At 34.0% G+C, this 26,465-nt stretch overlaps 1 protein-coding gene across 1 annotated transcript in view; it reads right to left on the reverse strand.

Annotated features, from left to right (window-relative positions):
* Positions 1 to 1,275: 1,275 nt before the first annotated feature.
* CALCRL (calcitonin receptor like receptor) overlaps positions 1,276 to 26,465 on the reverse strand; it is a 38,173-nt gene continuing 12,983 nt past the window's right edge. The window contains exons 7-13 of the mRNA XM_003801027.3: positions 16,970 to 17,096; positions 13,599 to 13,752; positions 12,316 to 12,376; positions 12,167 to 12,233; positions 7,910 to 8,128; positions 7,714 to 7,755; positions 1,276 to 2,320 (exon numbers count right to left, since the gene is read on the reverse strand). Coding sequence (XP_003801075.2) covers positions 2,105 to 2,320; positions 7,714 to 7,755; positions 7,910 to 8,128; positions 12,167 to 12,233; positions 12,316 to 12,376; positions 13,599 to 13,752; positions 16,970 to 17,096 — 886 coding nt within the window. The 3' untranslated portion in view covers positions 1,276 to 2,104. The remainder of the gene's footprint in view (positions 2,321 to 7,713; positions 7,756 to 7,909; positions 8,129 to 12,166; positions 12,234 to 12,315; positions 12,377 to 13,598; positions 13,753 to 16,969; positions 17,097 to 26,465) is intronic.

The following is a 26,465-nucleotide window of genomic DNA, read 5'->3' on the forward strand; positions in this document are numbered from 1 at the left end:
GGTTGAAACTTGATAGTTTGTCTAGAAGAATGCTGAAATACATGAACATCGCAAGCAAAGGATTTGATCTATTCCTTTGAATAACACAAAGCTAAGAATTGACTTTATTAAAAGGATTTTCTATCTATAATTTAGGCAGTTGAAGGTGGTTATTTTTATGAAAGCTTACTATGAAATCCATAAATATTAAACTAAGGAATACCTTTACATGCATAGATAAATTGTAAATATTCACTAGACCACTTAATGTTAATTCTTATCACTCAGATATTATTTCATGGCAATTTCAACTCAATTCTGAACTCACTATATATTGACAGCTTAATAAACAACTTATAATGACTAATCCATTAATTTAATCAATTTAAGCAGCTCGACACTTCAAAAACATATATACATAATGACTTGCAAAACTGAGTTTTAGTATTTGAAGTCATTCTTGTTCTTAAGAGACTATAGTGAAAAATAACATTAGAGAAACTGAATCCCATTTAAAGTCATTAGCAAGGCTTTCTTCAACATTTATTTAATCCAAAACATTTGAAAAAAAATTTTCCTCAATGATATATTCAAGTCTTTCACTGGTTTATATGAACATGTACAGTAGCTCTATTAAAATATTAAAACATGACATATGATATACATTTTATTCTTCTAGTCTTTTTTTGTCTTGAATTACCTGGTTTATTTTCAAAGTCATGCATCTTCATATAGCAAGTCAGTAACATAATATTTTTAATAAGGTAAAACCGTAAGAGTAGCAGACTGGCATTTATTACAGTAGTTGTTTAAAATTCCTGGATTAGAATATCAATTCCTCGTCAAAATCAAAGGAGAAATATGTCAGGCACACCTTGATTAAAGTGTGAATCAACAGAACAAAAATATTCAATAAAATAATGGCCTTGTGGTTTTGAAATAAATATTTTATATCTTATTGCAGATGTTTCCGTTGTCTTAGTTTTCAGACTTCTGATGCTGCATCTGGTTGTCATTAAAATATTTACCAAATATAGAATTCTACACTCTTATAAAATCAGCACAGACAGTATCAGATACTCATATGTATACATTATTGTATTATGTATTTTCATTTTAAAAATTACCTAAGTTGTGTGTGTTTGATTTGAAAATATAAAATAAAATAATGGAGTATTTACAAGGGCACTTTTCATATTTTTTTTTACAAAATTGCAAGAAAATAAGAAATCCTTCATTGATTTCTTTTATCAGAATGATTGCTAATTTGTCTACATAGTAGAAATGGAAGGGGCAAAGCATCTATTTACAGATACGGGGAAAACTGATTTCCTCCCACTTGTATAGTAAGACAGGAAGTGCGTGATGAGGCACTTTATCACATCAACCAAGATGTCTCCCTAATGACACAGATTTGGATTGAAGAACACATATCCTGTTCACCAGTTCTCAAAAAGAGATATGACATGGGGTATAACGGTGATATATGTGTATAGTAAATGAGTAAGTAGCTCACGGCAATTCTCATCAATTGCTTTTCTTAGATAAAAGATAGTAAGCCAACAGGGATAATTCACTCCTTGGGCCATTCGAGAAGGTAATTAGAAAAAATACTAGGGTACTTTCTGGGCAAAAAAATTCAACTGCTCTAATTGAAATATGAGATTTTTAAAGAAAATAATCAAAAATTACCTTTTCCTTAAATCTGCAAGCTTTAGCTAGGTCTTTAATGGAAACAAGAAGAGAATCCTGCCCCTGCCCAGCATGTGTCTGAAGTTTACAGTCATTCACGTGTGAATTCATGCATGGTGTGTGGAAGCTGGCTCACACCAACCCACAAGAGCGGATTAGGCTTGTCTTTTCTCCAGTTCCACGCTCCACATGTCAGGTTGGTAGTTTGACATCAGTCATGGTGAGAGTATTTCCTGGAAAACATTACAAACCAGGATGTTTTTTTCTTACAGAGAGCTGGCTGTTATGCAATAAGACATTACTGAATTCCTGGGGTGCTTTTCTTTATGACATTCAAAAAATTCATTTAATACTGAAGTCTTCTGGCTATAAAGTCATGAATCCAAGTCTTTGAGTTAGAAGTGGCACAAAACAGGCAATCATCTCCCTGTTTTCAATCATATAACTTTTCTGGTTTTAAGATAACATTTTCAACATCGTGGATGCTTTTTCCATTTAAGTGTTCACTAGGAAAGTCATGACTGTAACCTGGAACGTCACTGATGGTTGACACTGTGTAAGATGCGCTCCGGAGAGCATCCGAGTGGGAAAAACCGTTTCCAAATTGGATTTTGTATTGATTCCAGTTTCTTCTCAGAATGGCTTGAACCTATCAATCAAAAAGGATCAGAAGGAACAAAAGCAATCCATTAATTGCAATGAAGATAGTGTATTTAAAGTGCAATAACAATAGGCTTTGTAGACAAACATTTAAAAAAAATGATGTTAGTGATTAATCTTATTTTGTTATTTTTATTAAAAAATTGAGTTTAGTAAACCATCTTTTCATGAGGAAATATGTTGTAATTACTTTAGATTCCATTAATATGTTTTGTACCATGCCTTGTCTTCAAAGCTTTAATCATGCATATGTATATAATGTTGTCAAATAATTAATCTAGCAACTCTCCCACTTACTAATTTACAACATGTAGTTTTATGTTAATGTCTTTATTAATAGAATAAGAAGATAATGAATGAGAGTATAAAGAAAAGAAACAGAAAATAGGATGTAGAAAATGTAATTCTTCATCATCATTAGCAACAACAGCAACCTTTTACTAAATGGTTATCATGTGCTAGAAACTGTTCTATATTTTTAAAAAAGAAGAATAACAAAGTGTCCATGGACTGCCCATAAATACCCATGAATAAATAATTACAAATGGGTTAAATATTTGGTGGGAAGAAAATGGAAAAAAAAAATGTTTAAGAATGTGACTACTCCACTTTCATATATTTGGACCCCTTCTGCAAAATGAATTTCAGGTTCAATGACTCATCCTTCTTCTCCGAAGTTAGAGATCAGGGATAAATAGGTCATATATAGTGATTGTGGTTTTAATTGAATTTAAGACAATAGGGTAATGTTCTTCACCTCAAGTCCGTAGGCACAAATGAAAATATTCGAATACATCTCCTTCCTGATTAACTGGATATTTACAGGTATGATGAGTGAGCAGACTGGCTTTGAGCAGTCTGTTTCTGGGTTATGAAAGCTTTAGTCAAATCTCTGTGACCTGACCTATGTCTGCCCATACTGTGTTACTTTGAATGGTCTTTGCCAAGCTCTCTACAGCACCTTGATCTTTGGATACTTCCCCAAGAGGAATCTGAGCATCTAAAATCAGAGTTTCAGTAACTTATGGTCTATATACTCATCAAATAATTGTTAAACTTTCTACTCCTTATTTAGAATTCCTCAACTTTTTATTCACTATATTAATGCATACAAATCAATATTAAATCTTTAAAAAGGGCTACTTATTTTGTTTGAAATGGTGAAGAGCTTTTAATTTTCTTTTTTTATACAGGTATAGGCAGGTGGTATCACCTGTCTTCTCTGGCCCATAGTGTATAGCTCAACCTTACCTTCTAGGGAAGAGAAGGTTGGGTGAGTAGCTTTACTATTTCTCCAACTCGGTAGTTACCTGTGGGTACATTCTTTTTACTGCTTAGGAGTTTCTAAGGCAAGTGCAGGCTGATGTATGCAGAACAGGCTTTGCAAATCAATATTAAATCTTTAAAAAGGGACTACTTATTTTTTTTAACATTTTCTAGTGTAATAGGTCAACAAAACTCAATTCTGCAAATTACGAACTTTCTATGGCAAATATATATTCCTAGGATATCTAAAGTTTTATAGGATTCTTCAAAGTCCTGTTAAAGTCTCCTGGTTCTGTTACTTTAGATGAACATCAAGTTTTACTATCTCATTTCATGTTTTTAGCATGTAGGAAAGAAGGAAGGAACAAATATAGAGTCTACAATTTCTTTAGGTAGAACTCAAGATTAGGACTCGAGTTAGTTTCTCTCTATAATTCAAAAATTATATAATTAAAGTACAATAATATGGCATCAAAAGGTACATTTTATGAAGTTAAGCAATTTCAGGACTTTCAAGCTGATTTCTTTCTATATGGAAACTATATTTGAGGCAAATTGTTAATATGCATACAAATGTGCTTTGAAAATAAAAGCACTTAAAGGAATACCAATGATTCATCTTGTAAAGGATCATATGTTGTTTCCCACTGATTTAGTATATCATTCAAATTCTACAAATATCTAAATTCGATAACAAAAATATCTAAATTTCTGAAATAAGATAATTTAAAAATAATATGTGTACATTTAACACCCTTAAGAACATAGGCAAATGACAAATTGGGCAGCTTTAGGTTGTGAATTTGTTGGAGATTTAAAACAAAAATGACTTTTGCCTGATTATCTATATATTTCTGATGGAAACTATACTTGATCCTTATTTTTCTGCTTAATACATTTTTTTCTTATTGCTGGACTGATTGAGTATGTAGCTTCTGATTGAAAGGAAGTAGAATGTAGCTTTCTATAAAAAAATTCTACGTAAATGTTGGGAAGTTGACAGGAAACAATAGCTGTGAGTCTAGTACTACATTCTTAAAATGAAGCTCAAACTCAATTCTAAAAAGCAAGATAGGTTTTGAGATTTTGACTGTTTACTCTAGAAGTATCTACTTTGATAAGGGTAATCACCCTATTTCTTCTTTCCAACTAAATCATCAAATAAGCAATAGAAATTCACTTTTCTGAACCACCAGGTCTATTAAAAATTAAAAATAAATCTAATTAAAAAAGCATAGGCCTTGTAGGCTTCAGATTGCTTATATCATTCTTTATAAGGATATTATATTTTTCATCTACTTCTAAGACAAATATCATACCTATTTGTCAAAACAAGTTTATTAAAAGTGGCTACTTTAACATTTTTTTGAGAAAGGACTTTGAAAAATCCTACAAAACGTTAGACATCCTAGGAATATGTATTTGTCATAGATATTTGTGATTTGCAGAATTGAGTTTTCTTGACCAATTAGACTAAAAAATGATAAAAAATAAATAATCTCTTTTTAAATGTTTAATATTGAGTCTCCAGCTGTCTCAATGAGTACAGTGCTGTGGCATCATAGCTCACCGCAACCTTCAAGTCTTAGGCTGAACTGATCTTCTTGTCTTAGCCTCCCAAGTATCTGGGATTATAGGTGCCCAACACAATGCCAGGCTAGTTTTAGAGATTGGGTCTTGCTCTTGCTCAGGCTCCTGTCAAACCTCTGAGCACAGGCAGTCCACCTGCCTCGGCCTCCCAAAGTACTAGGATTACAGGCTTGAGCCAGTAAGTGGCTACTTTTAACAAACTTTTTTTTTTTTTTTTTTTTTTTAAGACAGAGTTTTGCTGTTGCCCTGGGTAGAATGCAGTGGCAACATAGCTGATTGCAACTTCAAATCCCTGGGCTCATCCATCCTCCTTCCTCAGCCTCCTAAGAAGCTGGGATTACAGGCTCACACCACTGTGCCTGAGCAGATGATTTTAAAAAGTACATGACATAGTTGGAAACACACAAAATGAATTTGGAAGGTGTTTCTTCATGTTTTGAGAGTGGGAAAAACTAAGAGGCAATGAGACACAAGAGGAGGGATTATAGTCTCTCTTAAGATGGGATGTGAGTCATACTCGGAGATTGCATCACTGGAGATGAGCTAAACGAGATGGATATCAGAGATGTTGTGAAGAATCACAAAGGATTTGGTAACAACCTGGCTCAAAGACGTTTTTATTATTGAATTTTTCTAATCCCAAAATGGTCTCAATTTTAGGACATGGCAGAAGATCAAGGTTCTGTATCTCTTTTGCTTACACAGATAGAGTACAACAGGAGTGTTAGGCAATTAGTTGGCTATTCCCTGGGCACTCCTTCTAAATAAAAGGGCCAATTTGAGATTTTGATTCCAATATGATTAATATTCTTGTTAGTATGTGTATTTTTGAAAGTGAATATTTGTAAATCTAGTAATCCATAATATACTGAATGGCTAGTAAAGATGGAATAGGGTGCTAAAACAATCCCTAGTTTACATTAATCCTTGAAAACGTGACTTTGCTCTTATTATGTAGTTAAGAAAGGCAGATTCAGATTTCTGAAAGTTCTGAGCATTTCCCCAAATATCACAGCCGGGAAGAAAGTGGCATCTTTGGTGCTTAAATGCATTACCATTTCCCATCGCAAAATATGATGCTAATTATTATGTTTTGAATATTTAAAATTTATATTTCCTAAAAATAAAATATTTTTCTGTAGATACAGAGGTACACCTTTCATATTTCATGCATATTCTTTGGCATGCTTTACATACCACTCTCATTTGTATTTAATTCTTAAATCCTGTGTAGGCAGTATATGGGATTGTCTAATTCAGTATATACAACAATAAATCTGTAGAGGCACATAGCAAATGACATTTAAATTTTATTACTAAGCCAAGTGATTTATAGTCACTGCATTCTCTTGTCTATACTTCTCACTGATTTAAAAAAAACAGCTGATCAACCTCTGTGTTGCATAAGAGATATGGAAACACCAATTAAAGATATGAAATAAAGTCTACTATGTTTGACAGTTCCACACCCTAATAAACAAATAAATATATAATATAAATACCTATGTTTTGAAATGTAAATATATATTAGCTTTTAATTAAAATTAAATGTCAAGAGGAAAAAAAAGCAAAATATTACTTAAGCAAAGGAAAACATTTTATAGTTTTTCATAATGTGTACATGATTTCCAAGGTTCACTGTTTTATAAGAATGGCTGTCATAAGTTATGCCAACTGGTCCCATATGTTCCCCATTGCATTTGATCTTAGCCAAAAGGCCAAGAAGCTTTGTGATCAGATTCACATTTATCAAGGGCTCTTGTCTCACTCAGTTGCTATCTGGATTTATAAACTTCATTCCATTTTGCTGAAATCTTCCTATAGGTCAAAATTTGTCAAGTAGATTAAAAACATCTAAGGAGCTAAGTTGATGGAGCTCAAACCACTGAGCTATAATCCAATTCATATGCATAGAAAATATGGTACCAGTTTTTAAAATGCTTGAAACTTCCCAAGTTAGGAAAGTGTTGGATAAAATCTGGAATTATCCAAGAACACATTGCCAAGTTATAAATTGGAGCAAACTATTTTAAATTTCATAACTACTCCATCTTCTCCATGTATAACTCAGAGTTTAATTGTTTCTAATCCTTTAGTACCTTCTGTAAAATTGTTTACAAGAACTGCATTGTGGGGCAGAGAACAAAAAAGGAGGGAAAATGAGCTGATCCTAATTCCTATCCCTGATCCTATTTCCTAACAGATTGAACATTCTATGAAGTTAAGGATTGCCCAACACTATACCTGGGACAAAGTCCAGACTTAGTAGGATTCAAATCGTAGTTCAAAAGAATAGATGAATAAAAGTCACTGACAAAATACTTCAACGTGAGGCTGACTTTTCCCTAGCTTGGGACTCCACTATGACCTGAGCTACATAAAAAGAGATTCTATTAATCTTTTCTCTAATATAAATGAAATTTGAAATAGTTATTTCTTGGGAATTTATAACTCTATCCTATGTTTTAAAAGAAAAAATATATTGTACATGTAGAATGATAGAAAGAATAAAATCAATTACCATACCTCTCCATTAAAGAAGCAGAAAATTGTAGAGACCAAAAGACCCTGCAAAAGAAAAACAGAATCATCTGAATTCAAATGGAAAACTGTACATTTCTAACCAACTTGCAGTATAAATGATTAAGAACGAAGCCAATGCTGTAAGAAAATTCAGTAGCAAGTTTCTAAAGCTGCCTTCTTGCTGTCAAGAACCCCATACCTGATAGTGCATAAGGATGTGCATGACGTAGTCATAGACTTCCTCTGCAATCCTTCCTTCGGGGCGCCATGGAAACAGCACAAATTCAATGCCAAGCAATGGCACCAGGATAAGAGTGGCTCTCACAGCTTTCATGTAGAGATTGGATTCTGCTTGGTGTGTAACTTTTAACTTGGTGATGAGAACACGCACAATATTCAGTAGGAAAAAAAGATTCACCTACAAAGAAAATAAAATGGCAGATATAAATCTCTTACATTTATTATTAAGAAAGCTTATTAAAGGGTCATCAATCTTATAAATCTTAAAATAGTTTTAATGCATAAGAATATGTTCTATTAAGGGTGTATTTGTCTACTATTTTAATTTGCATTTCCAGAATTGTGATTTATTTATTTAACAAGTACCTCAACTTTAAAGAACTTCTAAGTTAGAGAAACAAAATTAAGGTAGAATCATTGTGGAACACATTCAGTTGAGAAGTATTTGAGTGTTTTTATCAGCTCAGCTTCTCATACAATTAAAAAAATGTTTCTAAACTAAAGCTTTTGAACATTTTCAGCTTAAAGAAAAAAACTGTTTAGGTCAAATTCTAATTTTAAGACCTCACCTCTCCATCAGTGTCCTTATGATATATGTTCCAAATATATATTATACAATAATCACTATTTTCTTTTGGGGGTGGGAGTTTATCCTTATATTTCTTTAGTGGACAATAATATTAACACCACCACTTTCCACAATAATACTGGAATCCTCTTTATCCCTAGGGAACACTGAGTCATAAAATTGATGCTGTTTACATTCAGCCTAGGTTATCCTGAGTTAAAAACCATTTGGTATAAGATGGCATAACCATTTGGTAATTACATAGTCACTGTTTATTGGGTCTTAACAACTTTCCTCAAGAGACAACATACCTTTTGAAAGGGAAACATAAAACTTTCTTATTTTCACCCAACTCAGTATCGTTTACTTTTGCCCATTTTCTCCATGCCCATTCCATTCCTCATGACTTTAATCCCAGAAGAAATCCACAGCAGCATCTGTCTTTTATGTAATCTTAAAATTTCTGACTACAAACCAATATATAGTTTATATGTATGTATTTCAATAAATTGTAAAAGTATTGGTAGTATCTCATTTAATAAAGGAAATAAATTAACAAAGAACACAAATTTGCTAATATAAAAGGGCACGTGTTATGAAATGAATGGGTCATAAAAATAGTCTGCCACTGTTCTTAGAGAATTCAAAGGAACATACCCTTTAAAAACATGCAGCTCACTATAGCCCTGATGGAAACACATCTATAAAAAGTAATATGTTTACAGTCACAGGAATGTGACAAAGACAAAGTGGAATAAGCCCCTTCAACAGATGTCAGAATGAAACGTGACAAATCAACATGTCAGCTGTTATTCCACCCATCCAAATGTAGTCCTGCCCTAAGAATTCATGGCTGTTCCAAAGTTTTCACTAAATTAAAATTCTCCCATTCCATAGGAGGAAAGATAGTGCTAATAATGCTTATAAATTTATAATTTAGAATATTTTATAATCCTAATATATAAAATCACCAATTACAAAAACACAGTAGAAATGTTCCTGTTTAGATATCTGCTATATGAAAAAAAAACTTTAATGTAAAGTGTTTCTCCCAAATGGCAAGTATGATTTAAAATGTGAAAATAGAAAGTAGAAGCTAGAATTGACCATGGAATTAATCCTTCTGTTAGCTAATCTGTAAGGATCTGTGTCACAGGGAATTGGATGCTTTTTTCTAGGCCATTTTTCACATACGATAGTTTTCAGAATTATAATCCTTTGTCTTCATTTTGTGTAAATACTTCCATTTATTTTAAAGAAAAATAGAACAGGAAGTTTAAATTTCAGATGAACTATTTTGTCCATCCAAAAGCAAAACAAGTAAAGGAGAAAAGAAGAAACCTATTTTAACTGACACACCCATAAAGTTCTCATCAAGACATTTTCAAATTACAATACCACCCAGGGTCATGAGAGGAAGCCAGGAGAATCATCAGTACAGAGGCTGTAGGAGGGTTTCTGGGAGCCATTCTCATGTAGGAATGGCCCCATCACTTAACTATGCCTTGTGGTGACCCAAATATCTCTCACTGAACCTAAATTAAATGTATCTTCCCTCAACTTCCCCATAGTAAGATCTCAAAAATGCTGAAATCACTCCAATACCACCCTGTTCAGAGGAAATGTTATGGAGGAAGTGTGAGTGAAAAAAATTGATTGTGGTTAAAATCAAAAAACCACAAGTGACCATATGATACATGTGACCATATGAACGATTGCTAGGAACCCTCCGAGCAGTTTGGAATTGTCCATGACTGAAAAGCAGGCCTGGAGCTCAAACAAGGACAGAGCAATTTAACCTGGTAGAAAAATAGATTCTTAATCTTGTTTTAGGCCAACAAGATGGAAAAGGTTAATGAAAATAATGTGGATCTTTATTCTTTTCTTACTGAGTAGTTTGATGATGAGCTACATACCTGTATGATAATTGAGCCACCCCCGTCAGCTATTCTTCTTTCCCATAGTTGACCTGGACATGTTTTTCTAAGGATTGTGTTAGCTGCTCTTAAATTTTGCATTTGTTAGGTGTTTTGACTTCCAGAACCTCTCTAATTTAGGAGTTCAAATCACGTAACCCTCTGGGCAGTCAGATCTTTTATAATAAAATGTTGTCTGGTATTTGTTTTAGAAGTTCGTGGATAGTCCAAACAATGCATCTTAATTTTTTTGAGTTCTCTCAAAACAGAAGTTTGGTATCACGCAGAAATTACAAGTGAAAAAACTTTTTTAAGCCATTTTTTTTTTTTAGAATTTATTATTAGGCACTATGCTAATCACTTAGTAAAAAATATATTATTGAATTGTTACAATACCCTGTGAGGTGCTATTATTTCTTCACTACAGATGAGAAAATTAAGTCATAGGGAGGGTTAAGAACAAGAAAAAAAAAAAAAGACTTAGTTTGAGATGCACAGCTAATTGTGGCAGAGCCAGGATTCAATGCAGGCTCCTTGAATACAAAGAATACAAAGCCAGGCAGTTTCAGGGTACAGTTTAAACACAGTGTGTCAAATACATCCTTAGTATGTGGGGGGAATAAAAGAACGAAGTACTTCTGCCTTTGAAATTTTCACTATAATCTATATTAAAGTATATTAAAATTTTCATGAGAGCATAAAAACTTTCACGAGAATGGCTTAAAAATGACAGATTTTTAGACAGGTTTGAACAGTGTTTGAATATAATCATATACTAAATTGCACCTGGCAAAGATAGCAAAATGATGGAAGGATTTCATATAATAAAGAGTAAAAACAAGAGTCAGAAAGCTTTGCATTTTCGATGAGAAATATAACACCTTTTAAAATATACAATTTAATACCAGCTGCAGTGGAAGTACCACTCTTAGAGGCTGCAGTTGCATTATGCTCTCTATGAGAGAAAGCATGCTAACACGTATTAATTAATTTCCCCATTCAAATAGAGTAATAAAAGCCCTGACTGTGATTTCTGCTTCTCTGCAACCGCACTAAAGATGTTCAATTGGTTCATTCACATTAAGTACTAATTATTATAGGAATAAAATGGCTTAAGCAATAATCCCGTTTGTTGAACTCAAGCCTTCTTTATTGGAATGCTACTCTTATGTGAGCGTATCGGCTTCTCTCACATGGTGCACCTCCTTACTAGATCCGCCTTCTGTCCTGCTCTGTGCCCCAGGAAGCTGACAGCTGTGAACTGCCTTGTTACCTAGGCTTCTTGTCTTCTCACAAGTGCTGCACTGGGCTAATGGGGAGAACCAAAAAATCAGAATATGGGGAGAAAGAAAAGTTTGAGTATTTGTTTCTAATTCATCTTCCCTGCCAGGCTGTGGTTTGGGCAGTAGATGTTTTCCTCTCCCTAAGGTCACAACTCCCTCAACGCTCATCCAACTCTGGTAACACTGTCCCTTCCCCTCTTGAGGGCTGGGCCTGGTCACAGTGTCCCACTCTTGGTCCTGATACCTCTCTAACCCTTTCAGATTAATTCTATTGCCTTTCCTGCCCACAAATCAAATATGACATCTTCACTAAATTGTATTCATTTGAGCGCTGTGGGCACATCCTATATGGCCTCTGGGATCCCGAAGGCTATCACAGGACAGATGATTCAGGAAATATAGTTGAAATGTGAGCAGTGATAGAGAAAGGAGACGTTTTGATTACATACCAGTAAAGCAGCACAAATTGGGCCGTGGATTATGTAGAGGAGATGGGTATCAGAACTGATCCAGCAACTAGGGAAAACATAGGGACATTAGGTTGAAGATTTTCATTTTATTTAGTACAAATAAAAATCATAAAGAGAGATTATCTTACTTGTCATTGTAATATAAGCTTCTGGCAACAGCGTGAATGCAAGCAGGAATCAGGGGAAATCCTGTAAATAACAAATAAAAAGAAAATAAATGGAAGCTTTCCATAGAGATTGAACTTCTAAACTATCCAGTGAAATGTGATACTGCAAAATATCCTAGAAGTAAAAAAAAAAAAAAAAGAGGAACAGAAAACTAGTCACCATACGTTTATTGAATCTAGATTATCTGTGTAGTAAAGCAATAAATGTGACAAACTGTTAGGCAATTATATTTTGTGTTTTTTGTGTATAAATGTTTATACATTTTCTTCTTATACAAGTCATTTTGAATCAGTGGATTCTTGAGCTTAACGTTCATAAAGATGCTGCCTAAACCGTAAGGCTAAGAAGAAACTTAGCATTAACATACTTTCTGGGAGAAGGAATTAGCCAATATTTGTAGATTATCAGATATGGGAAGAAGCTGAGACTGATGGGAACTTCCACTTGAGAGACACATTAATGGTAAGCCCTTATCTGAAGAAGCAGAGAAGGAAGAGAAAGAGATGATTTATATATCACAATTTTTGTATGCTTTAATCATTCTAAATCAGATCTTTCAAATATGAAATAAAGAAATGTTTTAGAAGTTAATCAGAACATACTAAAGATCGTGTGTGTGTACACATGGCTCTACAGACACACACACACACACACACACATAGATGATAGATAAGTAAAATTTTAATTCTATTTCTGGAAAATAGACCTTTGAATTCATTTTCTGTATTTTATATTTTGCATTATTCTATTTTTTTAATGTGCCAGAAATAAATTGCCATTTGCTTTGTGAATAATACCATGTCAGGATATTGTGTGCAAAAAATAGATTTTAGAATGCCGTTATTCAATTACTCATACAAAGTGACAATTTTGAAAAAGAAATATTTTTAGAATGGAACTTCAAAGTTATATAAGTCTAATGCTCTCATTTTATGTAAGACAAAGAGGAAGATTCGGAACAGGGCAAAGACTAGTTCCCTAACCTGTGATTCGAAATCTGAGGTTTAATCTTCACGTATTCTGTGAAGATATAACATTCATTAGAATATTAAATAGAAAAATATCTACTATTAATTGACTAATGAAATCAATGAGACAGTGATACTTAAATATTTCAACTTATAGCAATAAGCAAAAGTTAATTACCTGACATTCTTTCAAAATGATTAATCATATTTGTATTACAGAGGAGTATAAAAGCTTTTTCAGTCAGTTGAATCAGTAGATGTACAATGGCACTTACCCCAGCCAAGAAAATAATACCACATCAAGTGTTGCTTCTCTGCGAACACTGCCACCACGATGAGCGTGTGTAGGTAAATGCCTTCACAGAGCATCCAAAAGTAATTACAGCCCATCAGGTAAAGGTGAATGAACTGGGACACTTTGCAGCTAACCTGTGGGGGGGGAAAGCAAGTAACAGTTAGTTGTTTCTGAATTTACACGCAAAGCAATGGTCTACTTTAATTCAGGAAATAAAAAATTATTTTTTCCTCTTTACAAAATCTTACACATTAATGATTCAGATTTGTAGAATGATAGTCTTCATAAAGATCTAATGATATCTCTAAAGGTTTTAGCTGTCACAGACTCCAGAGATTTATAATGGTCTATCTCCAAAAAATGCTCAATTTCCAAATCTACTTCATTTAGTGGGATATGTATGTTTCTATTGTTTTTGGTTATTATACCGTAAATAAGTATAAAATTTTCACACATTAGTAACTTTACACCTATTTACATCTAATTATGTCAACATGAATTTCTTGATTGTTGTATTCCGTTGGAAAAAAACTTAATTTTTAAAACCAAGTCATTAAAAGTCTGTATCTTTGAATGAAGAAAGTAATATTCAAAACTTTCATTAATACATTAAATAATAATTTAATCTTCATTAATTCTAAAAAATCTTTGTCTTGTGTAAAATGAGAGCATTAGGCTTATATAACTTTAATTAAACTTTCTTTAATTAAATAATAATTTAATTTCTGGTTTGGTGCCCATAGCACAGTGGTTACAGTGCCAGTCACATGCATGAGGCTGGTGGGATCAAGTCTGGCCCGGGCCAGCTAAACAGTAACGATAACTGCAACAAGAAAATAGCCGAGTGTTGTGGTGGGTGCCTGTAGTCCCAGCTACTTGGGAAGCTGAGGCAGAAGAATCACTTAAGGTCAAGTTTGAGGTTGCCATGAGCTATGATGCCACAGCACTCTCCTGAGGGCAACATAGTAAGACTCTGTCTACAGTAATAATAATAATTGAATAAGTCCATATATCATCCTATCCAAATATTGGATTTGAAGATTTCAGTATGTAAAAAGAAAAAAATATATATAGTTTTCTTTCCCCTTTTCCTGAGCTCTCCATTTTCTCTTTTCTACTGTTAAGGAGGCGGGAGAAGGGAGGTTCATTTATGGAGTAAAGAAAACACAAATGAGTAAGAGATATAGTTTACTCTCCTAACAAGGAGAATAGATTTAAAGCTGTCCCAGAAACACATTGCCATTCCTATCAATTCCAGTTTTCAATCTGGAACTCAATAAATATTTAGTAACAATTATTATTATTTTAAATACATTTTTTTCAGTAAAAGAAAATGCACAGCAAAACAAATATTAAATTATCAGAGAATAATAGTAATAATAGTAATTATAACATTTATTATTATTATAATAATTTATTGTTATTATTATAAATAATAATAACATTTGCAAAGAAGTTAACTTAAAAGTAATGTATATTTGACTCAGCAACTGTGGCTCAGCAGCTAGAGTGCTAGCCACATACACCAGAGCTGGCAGGTTCAAACCCAGCCCGGGCTGCCAAACAACAGTGACAACTACAACCAAAAAAAAAAAAAAAAAAAGCCATGTATTGTGGAGGGCACCCATAATCCCAGCTACTTGGGATGCTGAGGCAAGAGAATTGCTTAAGCCCAATATTTTCAGGTTGCTGTGAGCTCTGACGCCACAGCACTATACCCATGGTGACAGCTCGAGACTGTCTCAAAAAAAATGTATGTTTACATATATCATTTTATTTAAGCTTATAATAATCTTGTAAGAAGTGCATTATCATTAGCTGTATGTTTTATAAGTAAAAAGCAGAGTACCAGAAAAGTCAAATGATTCACACATTAATCAAAGCTACAACCTGAACATTATTTTACAATCCCAATTTTGTTTTCACTACAGTACACAATGCTTCCTGACAAAAAGATATTTGTAAGACCTATCCTTCATTAAATGTACCTGTAGAAGGCATGACATTCATTTTTAAATAATATGTCTTTATATTAAATGCAACATTAAAGTACTCCCAACGGTAAAAATGGATTAATAACTATATATGTATATGTAAAATAAATTTCAGCTTCCAATTTTTGTCTGTATTGTTTTTAGATATTTATATCTAATTGGGTTTCTAATTTTTGATTTTATTTAACAAATTAATCTATAGACTATTACAAGTAAAAGAATTTAGAGCATGCTTCAGGAAAAATGTATCTGTGCAGGGTATTGGTGATAAAACAAATAATAAATTTTTCCAAAACTACAATTTATAATTTGTATATTTAAGCACATCCTGGTATATAAACGTGAGATGTTGAATTGCTTACTCTGCAGCTTTATAACAAACCTTTGAATCATTTTGTCCTAGGAAAATTTACTCTAAAATAGCAGGACGCTGGCCAGTTTTTCATATTGCTAATTATACCCCGGTGTGTTTCCTAACCCAGTGACTTCAGAGTGGAACATATACAAGATTAAGCAATCCGGATGCACATGTGCAAACAATGTAGGGAATTTAAAAATTCTGGAAATTACCCTAAAAACACACATAAAACACAGTTGAGAGTGTTGTTTATTGACCCATTGGGTGAAAATTCCTTCCCTTCCTTGATCTCAGTTACTAGATAACTTATTCTTGGGGGAAAAAAAAAACTTTATACACACACATACCAATATTATGAAGATTATGAAAATAGATGATTAAAACATTTGAATGTATGTATATGTATGCAGGCGTTTTAATTTAAACACATATACATATAACTTGCACCAAATGCACACATTTAATAAATAATTTTAAACTATGTATTTAAAATATGGCTTTTAAAGAGACAACATATAAATTTTTATGAAAACTGAGAACTTTGTAGCTCATTTTAAAATTTCACACTTTGAAGTTTACTGTTTTGTGGAGATTTATAATTCTTTTTTTTTCCTGGTTTACTGACTTTTTAAAGTCTGCCCGATACTAAAAATATAACTTAATTTAAATATACCACTTTACATGCTATTTTTCTAACTACACAGTTAATAGTTTTGATTTTTTTTCATTAGATTGAGTAAATGTTATGTAGTCATAAACCTTTATATCCCATTAGCAGCAAGATTCTACAACCATATGAGGTGAAGGTATGTGTGACATGTATAAATAATTGAGTTAAGAAACGCATTCCTCTCTTTGATGTTTACTTTTTGTATGTGGCAGAATGTTGAGAAATATTTGGCTTTCTAGGTTGGGTCACACACATAATGCATAGAGCAGCACCCCCTCCACTTCTCCACTAACTCCTCGAACCTAAGGACACACTCTTGTTTTACTTACGGGATTTGTGGCTACTAAGGCCTGGTTGTTGGCCACTGCAGTGAGATGAATGATTGTTACAACAGAGTTACAAACAAAAGAGAAGAACAGATTTTTGTGTAAGGTGATCCTTTGGCAGCTGAGGCTCCTAAAAGGCAAGAAAAACAAAGTGTGTTGACATCATCAGATGCTTCTTATTAATCGTCATTCAAATCAGATCGTTTCCTAACTCAGAGCAGTGACTCTAATTCTGGAAGAATTAGTTTTTTTCTCCCCAAGAATCAGTCATTATAAAAGATTAATTAGGCGAAACTAATTCCTTAAGACCTAAAGAGGAATGAATTGCTTTAGTGGAGCAGACATACACAGGGACAAGAAATTTGCTGATAAAAGGCTTCCCTGTAGTTTTTTTCTACTGATTTCTGGACATGATTAGTATTTTACATCATTATGCAAATCCAGAGACTGGGATTTAGGGTAGCGAGACTGCTGATCAAAAATTGTACAGCTAATTAACTTGAACACTTTTTATCTGTCAAATTTTCACATGGGCAATGCTCTTTTCTTGACGACATATAGCTTGTTTTGTAACACACATGTAGCCGTGTTCCGTTGTGCTGGGGGTGATTATGCAGACCAGCTCTGTGAAGGACAGCAATGTGTTTACAGTAGATCAACAGATACAATATAGAGGTAGCGATCAGTGAGGTTTGCTTGGTGTTACTGAATTTTTCTAATTGGCCCAACCATACATAAGATATATGATAAAATAGTTCCAACTCCATGGAGTTCCTCTTGTATAAAACAAAAGGAAAAATTATCTGCGTGGAGGTCATAGAGAAGTAGATTTCAGGATAAAGTGTCCTTGAGGATAAGTTGTGCAACTCCCAAGACTGAATTCACACTCACTCTAGCCTGACCATCCCCTATGACTGCCTTGCCTATGCTCAGTCATCGCTTTCTTCATTAAACCTTTACTCAAAGACTTATTACAGAAACAGTTTTAAAATAAAGAACATGATCTGCTTAAAGCTGAATACTTAATGTCAAGTTGAACACATAGATAGGAAGACATGAAGAATCATTCCCTTACAGACATAAAATCTTATTTTGTATATTTTATAAAATTGTGCAATTAATACTGTCAACCTATGTGACCCATGGCACATAATTAAAACCAATGATTTGTACTTTGGAAATGTTAAGAATATTTTTACTTGATTTTATCACTCCATCTTCTTATCCTACATAGAAGGGATGCCCAGAATTTTGGAACTGGGATGAGATGCCAAGGTATCCTATATTTAAAAACGCAAACTTTAGGCTATATTGACCCTGAAAATTTTTCCACCTGTAGGTCTGTAATTCTATATATGGCTCTAGTATTTTACAAACCCCCAAAAGGAATTCAGTTCAAATCAATATTTATGGATTGTCAATACACGCCTTCAACAGAAGCATATGTTATTAAGGAAGACCTCCTTAAGATGGCTCGCAGAATGATTGTTAAGTGTAAGATAGTTATGTACCAACAAGTACATGAAATCTTGCCAGAATCCACCAAAACATGAACAACTGAGAAGAGCTAGTATTTTCATATTAAAGACTTATTCGCTGTGACTTGACTTTGCAGCAGATAGGAGGAATGACAGGTGGGCAGCGATCAAGCCTTATCTACAGAGTACTGACAATATTTTATGGCAAAGAAGAATCTTTGGGAATTTTGAATAAAGAAGTAGCATGATTCCTGTTATTAGTTAAGGCTATTCAATATCAAGGAAAGGACAGCCCTCATTTTTGATAAAATGCCGTAGCAGCAATGTGATTACTTTGATTACTTTTTAATTGATAAATATGAGAAAAGGTCTAGTTAAGAATATTCTATGTAAATCAATTATATTATGTGTGGCTTATTTCTGCAATTTATCAGTTTTCTATGATGGAAGTTTTAGGTCTATAAAATTTGTCCACATAATCTTAAGATGCCTGCTTTGAGCTTACCCTGTAAGCTGAGGGAGGAATTGCTCTCCCCTGCAGTTATACACCTTTTTAGTAAGAGAATTTAAGTAACTTAGCTAACATCACAAGAAAACATAAAATAAAATGTTTTTCTTAACTACACAATTTTACCCTTTTCTGCTGATCTCACTTATATCTAAGTGCATTAGTTAAGACACACACACACACACACACACACACACACATACAGATAGCCAAAATTTCATAGTTCTCAAATTATGATCAAGGTACTGAGTAGGTTCACTTAGCAAATATGACATATTGGTAAGGAGAAAATTGGAATTGGGAAAAACAAACAATAAGAACAATGCATTACTGAAGAGCTGAAATACAGTAGCTAGGAACATAAACAAACATTTATATTTTAATTATAATGATATGTCAATAACATTCACATGTGAAAAGATAGGAGCTAGTAAAATAAGTGGTAAGTTGAAATAATTAATTTTCTTTGAAAACATTTAAATGACCTTCTCTTGTATATGACCATTTGTGTTTCTGTTTCTCTCGAAATTCCAACTTTCTCCATGACCCTGCTCCCACCTCAATCTGTCTTAAAAGGTAAGTACTTGAAAGTGAGTTGTTAGTATATTTTCTCTTCTAAATGTGATTATTGTGAGTATGGCCACAGAATAGAGTCTCACTTTCTCACCCTCTGGTAGAGTACTGTGGTGTCACAGCTCACAGCAACTTCAAACTCCTGGGCTCAAGCGATTCTCTTGCCTCCGCCTCCCAAGTGGCTGGGACTACAGGTGCCTGCTACAGTGCCTGGCTATTTTTAGAGATGAAGTCTCACTCTGGCTCAGAATGATCTCGAACCTGGGAGCTCAGGCAATCCACTCACCTGGGCCTCCTAAATTCTGGGATTAAAGGCATGAGCCAGGATGCTTGGCCTTTCTGCTCTCACTGTGATAAAAGGATCTGTGCGGACTGCATTTCCCTTTTTAGACTTAAACAATGTTGATATGGGAAAACTTTTGAAATAATAGAATGAAATTCACTTGAAATGAACTTTAAACAAAACATAGACCTAAGTTATTTCATTATAAAGACATACAAGTTTGAGTGTTTTACAAAATAATCCAGAAAATGTGGTCAACCTGGATAACCCACCCTAGGTAACTCAAACCAAAGACTTCTGCTTTGGAAACCCTGCTATCCAGGTTAGCTGTCCAAATTTTAATAAACTGGACCATTGCCAAATAATTTCATTTTGTGTTGTGTAAATGTGTCTTACTGTCTAAAATATTAATCTCTTGCTTTAGTTTCTTCCATTTCCTGCCTCCAGGAACTGCAACTTTAAGTAATGCAGGCAGATGCTATCTGACATATGGTTTCTGTCAATGCCTAGAGGTAAAATGGCTCAGATTTTTCTAGTGATGCATATTGTTTTCCTCTAAACATATTCATGAACACTTGTAAGTGGATTGGTACGAATAAAACCAACGTGTAAATGAAAACCAAATGTAACTGATAAACAAATGTTTTATTTAAATAAGACCCTAAATACTTATGCATTTTTTCAATTGTTAACCTGCAATCAACTTTACTTACTTTAATGTTCTCATTGTATTCTAAATATTAAAATCAATTATTTTATAGGCATAAGAAAACTTTACAAAAAGTTTTCTGTCTTCTTTGAATTTTATGATATCCTATTCTATCTTAGCATAACCACAGCACACAAAATATGGTCTGTGGGTCTGGATGGTTTCCATTTCATATTCTTTACAGAATTACCTTAGACCACTATTTCAATATGCAATTTTGGCAAGTAGAGTCACAGAGGCACTAGGTGCAAGTGTGTCAACAAAATTGTTACATTTTATATGCAATGACACGTCTTTTCAATTATCTTTTGGAACAATTAGAAGCAGGTAGTTATCAAGTTAGCATACAGAGTTCACAGAGTGAATCTAAACTCTGCCATATATTTGTAGTATGACTTTGGGCAAGTTATTTGAGCACTCTAATCTTTAATTTTTTCATCTATAGTTTAGATAGTTGTACTTTATGAATTGGCTTGAAGGTTAAACGAGATATATCATTTTAAATGCTTAGCATAGCATCTAACCCATGATGAACACTCAATATTAAGTTAGTTGTTATTTTATTTATTTATTTATTTATTTATTTTTGCAGTTTTTGGCCAGAGCTGGGTTTCAACCTGCCACCTCCAGCATATGGGGCTGACGCCCTACTCCTTTGAGCCACAGGTGCCACCCTAGTTGTTATTTTTTAAATACAATTATCATATGGCTAATTGTAATTGATACTATACTGGTTTTCTGTGACAAATAATAAAATAGCAGGAAGGTTCTTCTGAGTAAGGTAAAACTGCCTCTGTATTAAAATTCTGTTTTAAGTAACTCAATGAAGCAGTTAAGAAACATCATCTTTTTCTTACAAAACAGCATTAGAAAAACAATTTCCCTATGATAAAAAGCAATAGACAAAGCAACCTAAATTATCTTCCCAGGGACTTTCATTCTTCCTATAGTTGTTACCAAATTACCAAGTTCACTACTAGGCTGACCCTGAATATTAGACACTTCAGCTTCAAAGTTCAGCCACTCGCATGGACAATCGCCTTGCCTTTGGCTTCCATCTGCTTTTCATATGAGCTAAAAATTTTCAAACATCTTTCCTCAATATTAATCATGAGCAAAACAAATAATGAAAGGAGAGAATGCACGCAATATAATAATATCCCAGTCTACAAAGTATTTTCTTACTCTTGTTTATCTAATTTAATTCCCAAATGATCAGATCTTTTCCCAAGAAAACATTAGCCATGTATACAAAAAGGAAAACTCATGCCAATCTAAACAATGCCAAAGACAACAAATGTATCAAAAGAATAAGAAGTATGCCTATCTTTTGTCTACTGAATGAATACTTGAGTGGATGGGATGAGCAGATTATGTACGACAAAAAGTATTTGTAACCTCTATCAATAGCTTGCATTAGGAGACTGCTGGTGACCCATTTGGATAGATTAGAAAGAGCTTTCAATCGTTCGAATTGGAAAGTCCGTCTGGAGGAGAAATGGATGGTGTGTCTTCCTCCATCCTGCTCCCTCCTTCCCTGCCTTTACCTTTCAGGGATGCTTATTTAAGGTAACTTAGGCACTCTGGACTGCATATAGAACACCCATGGTCATTGTGTGTGGCCAACTGATTCCCTCCCATTTGTGAACTGCTATGATGGGAGTGCTCTTCTGGGTCTCCTAATGGCAGGAGACCTAAAGAAGAAACAGTCTTTCTGAATACTCTGCTCTTTTGATTGTGTCCTTGGCTATGCAGGAGCTTTTAAAATCCATCCCATCTCATTTATTTATTTTTGTTGTTGCAGTGATTGCTTAGGTCTTCTTCATGAATTTGTTACCTAGCCTGGTATCTGTACATTTTTCTAACATTTTCTTCTAGAATTCATATAGTTTCCTGCCTTAGGTTTAAGTCTTTCATCTTTTATTGTGAGTTAATTTTTGTGAGTGATGAGAGGTGTGGATCCTGTTTCTGTCTTTTATATGTGGCTATCCAGTTTTCCCAGCATCATGGAACATTTGTTTCCCCTGGTGTATATATTTTATCTGTTTTGTCAAAAGTCAGATGGGAATTTAAGGATAATTTTATCTCTGGGTTCTCTGTTCTCATCTATAAGTCTCTGTCTCTGTTTTTGTGCCAGTGCCATGCTGTTTGGGGTTTAATAGCTTTGTAGGGTAGCTTGAAGTCTGGCAATGAGATGCCTCCCACTTTGGATCTTGAACTCCAAAAATAAACATAAACAAACAAACAAAACCCTTTTTAGAGGTGAAATTTATAAAAATAGCAGCCACCATATTTTGAACCCTTAGACTATCCCAAACACAGAGATAAGCACTTTAAAGTTATTATAGTGTCTAATAATCTCTTGAAGTACCATTATTCTTTGATAAAATTGAGGTAAGTTTCTCAAAATTGTACCCCTATTGTGTAATCTGTTGAATTTGAATGCTGACTTTTTAAGGGAGCAATAAGGCTTGTGTTGACTTTATTATTCATTTGGCCCCTCATGCTTTATACTTGTGTAGTAATGTATTGGGCACTGTTCAGATACTAGGGAACCACTGTGAAAAGTACAAAAAATGATTCTGATCTCATGTCATGTTATAATAGAAGGTAAATAGGCTCATAAATGAAATAATGTAATACCGGATAGTGGTATAAGCTTTTTAGAAATTAAGGCAGGATTACGAGATACAAAAGGACTGTGGGAACACTCAAGATAGAACAGAAACAAGAGAAGTTACAGCAGGACAGTATTCCAAGCAAAGAAGAAATTTGAAAGGACAATATTTTGAAGACAATTTTTGAAAGGCAAGAAAAACAGGCAATGTGACTGAATATAAGGGAACAGTACTTTGTTTTATTTTTCTATTTTATAGATGTAGAAAGTGAAATTCAAAGAGCATGATTGACAAATGATTCTGTCATTTGAGGATGACGGAATGATTCTGTGATCATCATACTCTTTTTTGCTGCATCTTGGATTTGTCAATGGAAAGCTATTTATTTTATTCTTTATTCTTCTTAGTATACCCATCTCTTCCAAATAAGACCTTTACGGTTTTTGACATCTTAATGTTTATCAGCAAATGCTAGCAGCATTATATCCAGGAATTCCGGATTCTTATTTTCCCTAAATACTAAAAAGTTGTTACAGTTCTCAGGGCTTATTTTTGCTTTCTCCTCATATACAGTCCTATCTGTGGGAAAGGTCTAGGAAAATAAACTGTGTCTGCAAGAGTGGAAAACCAAACTGCAAAATATATTATGACTTCTAGGAGAAAATTTATTTCTTTTTGTTCTCTGTTTCAAATGACAAAGTTTTAATCAATTAAAATAACTATACAATTTTTACACCAAGCAATGGATCATCAGCTTTGTTAAAATGATTTATTGTCATTCTATTTCCACGAAAATTTAGGAATGCTTACATAGAATGTATCTTATAAATTGTTCAAACATAGACATAAAAGTTGCACATTTAGCAAAAATATCAATAGAAATAGAAATACGTGGATTTTCATATAGATTTATAACTTTACAAATATATTATTTAAAATAAGTCCAAATTATCTATTTTGATTAATGTATTTGGTTCATATTTCCATACCTGGCTTTCCTTCATACCAGAAGAAAAGAAGAACTGGTTTTTGTTCAAGCAAATCTATTATGTCTGCCCTACTCTGTCCTGTTCAAATCTGATTGATATGCTAATGTGGAAGTGCAGTTAGTTTATTGTATAATTCCAGTGAACATATTGAAAACGTTTGCCAAGCTTTTATATTTTTAAGCTGTTGCAACATACAATGTGTGTGGGGGGGGAATGGGTTTTTTAGCGCATTTATTGAAATTCATTAATTTGGAGATAGAGTCATTCAGTGTGGTATAATAAAACATTATTTTAAAAAGCTATAGTTAAATAAGCAATATCCAATGTTAAGCTGGAGGAAGCCTGAAATACATACTACAGAATAAGATACTCAGGACCACAGTGTATAACACAATTACAATGAATGAATGTTCCTTATGCGTTAATAAGAATTCAAGGATGATGCTGGGTGGGCAGTGACAGATCTGTTATCCAGGAAACTCTATACAAATGTTTTTGAACTTAGCCCTTGTCAAACTCCCTGACAGTACAACATTGCCAGGTTACAGACAGATTGACTTCAGTGAAAGTTGCCCAAACTGGTACACTGCCAAACAATTTGTTGAACGAATGCTGGGGGTTTCAGTGTAGAAATTCTTTAACTAATTGGTTGTGTTTAAATTTGATTTAAAGATTGAATCATGTGGGCAGCGCCTGTGGTTCAGTGAGTAGGGCGCCGGCCCCATATACTGAGGGTGGCAGGTTTGAACCCCACCCCAGCCAAACTGCAACAAAAAAAATAGTCAGGGGTTGTGGTGGGCACCTGTAGTCCCAGCTACTCAGGAGGCTGAGGCAAGAGAATCGCCTAAGCCCAAGAGCTGGAGGTTGCTGTGAGCTGTGACACCACAGCACTCTACCACCGGCAACAAAGTGAGATTCTCTAAAAAAAAAAAAAAAAAAAAAAAGAAAAAGAAAAAAAGAGATTGAATCATGCATAATATTCAGGAAAAAGGTTATAGCTTAAAGGAAAAACTATGCTTGCTTTAATTCAAAACAAGTATGCAAAAACTAAAAAAAACTATTTAGCATTGACTAAATAGTATATTCAGATATAATCCAATTTAAAAAAGTAAGAATCTGGATAATTGGTCCTGAAAAGCAGAAATACAAGGCCTGAAGTGGAGGATGTTCTGTCCTACTCACTGGATAGAGTTGAGGGTTTTTTGTTTGTTTGATGGGACGGATTGCTGAAATTTATTTGGGACCTCCGGCTAATACCTAGAAAAGATATTGTTATCTATATAATTACAGATATGTAACCTGGCTATAATTGTTTGAAATCAGTGTCCAAAATGTTAGCAAAGTTGTTCTTTTAAAAAAAAAAGCCACTTTTTTTCTTATACTAATAAAATAGATGTTGTATGCTCTCTTTTATGTGCAAGAAGATGGAGCCTTTTGTCTGATGTGAAAGTAAGAGCAAGGCTGGCTGTGCTCTCTGATTTTAAACAATAATTAAAATGTAATCTGTAACTAATTCCAGTCAAGTTTATTTATTTTTTATCTAAAGTGTTCTGCTCTGTTTGTCCAAGGATGATTACAAGAAAGCCATTGCCTCTCAGGGCTTGGCAACCCCCGGAGCCCTGTCTCTTCCCTTTCACCGTCCCTCTCTGCTCACTTTCTTTTTATCTCCTGCTCTATTTCCTTTAATTAGCTCCAATATAAAACTGAAGTATGTCTGGGGAGTAGTGTTTCATGTTCTCTGTTTCTAATTTAAAGCATGGATGAGTAGTAGACTTATCTCTCTCTAAAAAAAATAAATAACAAACATTATCCTAAATCAACTTTTTGTATGGTTCTTTGTTTGTATCCGAGTGGATCAGTGACCCTCGGTTACCAAAGGAGGTGGGGGTTCCTATACCCGAGACTAAGCAAGGGCGACTGCGGAGGGAGGAACTGGGTTAAGAAGTAGAAAATATATGCTGATAGACATTTTCACACAAAATGATTTTGTGTCAAACATCAGCTCCCCTGGGAATTGTTTTCAGGTTAGTTGAAATACAGCTAACAGTAATCTATTGCTCCTGACTCTACAAGAACATGCTTCATGAACCATTCACTGCTAGTATTTTTTTTTTTTTTTTGAGGTGGAGTCTCATTCTGTTGTCCTTGGTAGACTGCTGTGATGTCAAGCTCACAGCAACTTCCAACTGTAGGACTCGAGTGATCCTCTTCTCTTAGCCTCTCTAGTAGGTGGGACTATAGGCACCTGCCACAATGGCCAGCTGGGATTTTTTGTGGTGTTTTAGCAGAGAAGCGGATCTCAGTCCTCCTCAGGTTGGTCTTGAACTTCTGAGCTCAGGTG

This window comes from Otolemur garnettii, unplaced genomic scaffold, assembly GCF_000181295.1.
Source record: "Otolemur garnettii isolate 467f Iridium unplaced genomic scaffold, OtoGar3 scaffold00195, whole genome shotgun sequence".
Taxonomy (NCBI): Eukaryota; Metazoa; Chordata; class Mammalia; order Primates; family Galagidae; genus Otolemur; species Otolemur garnettii.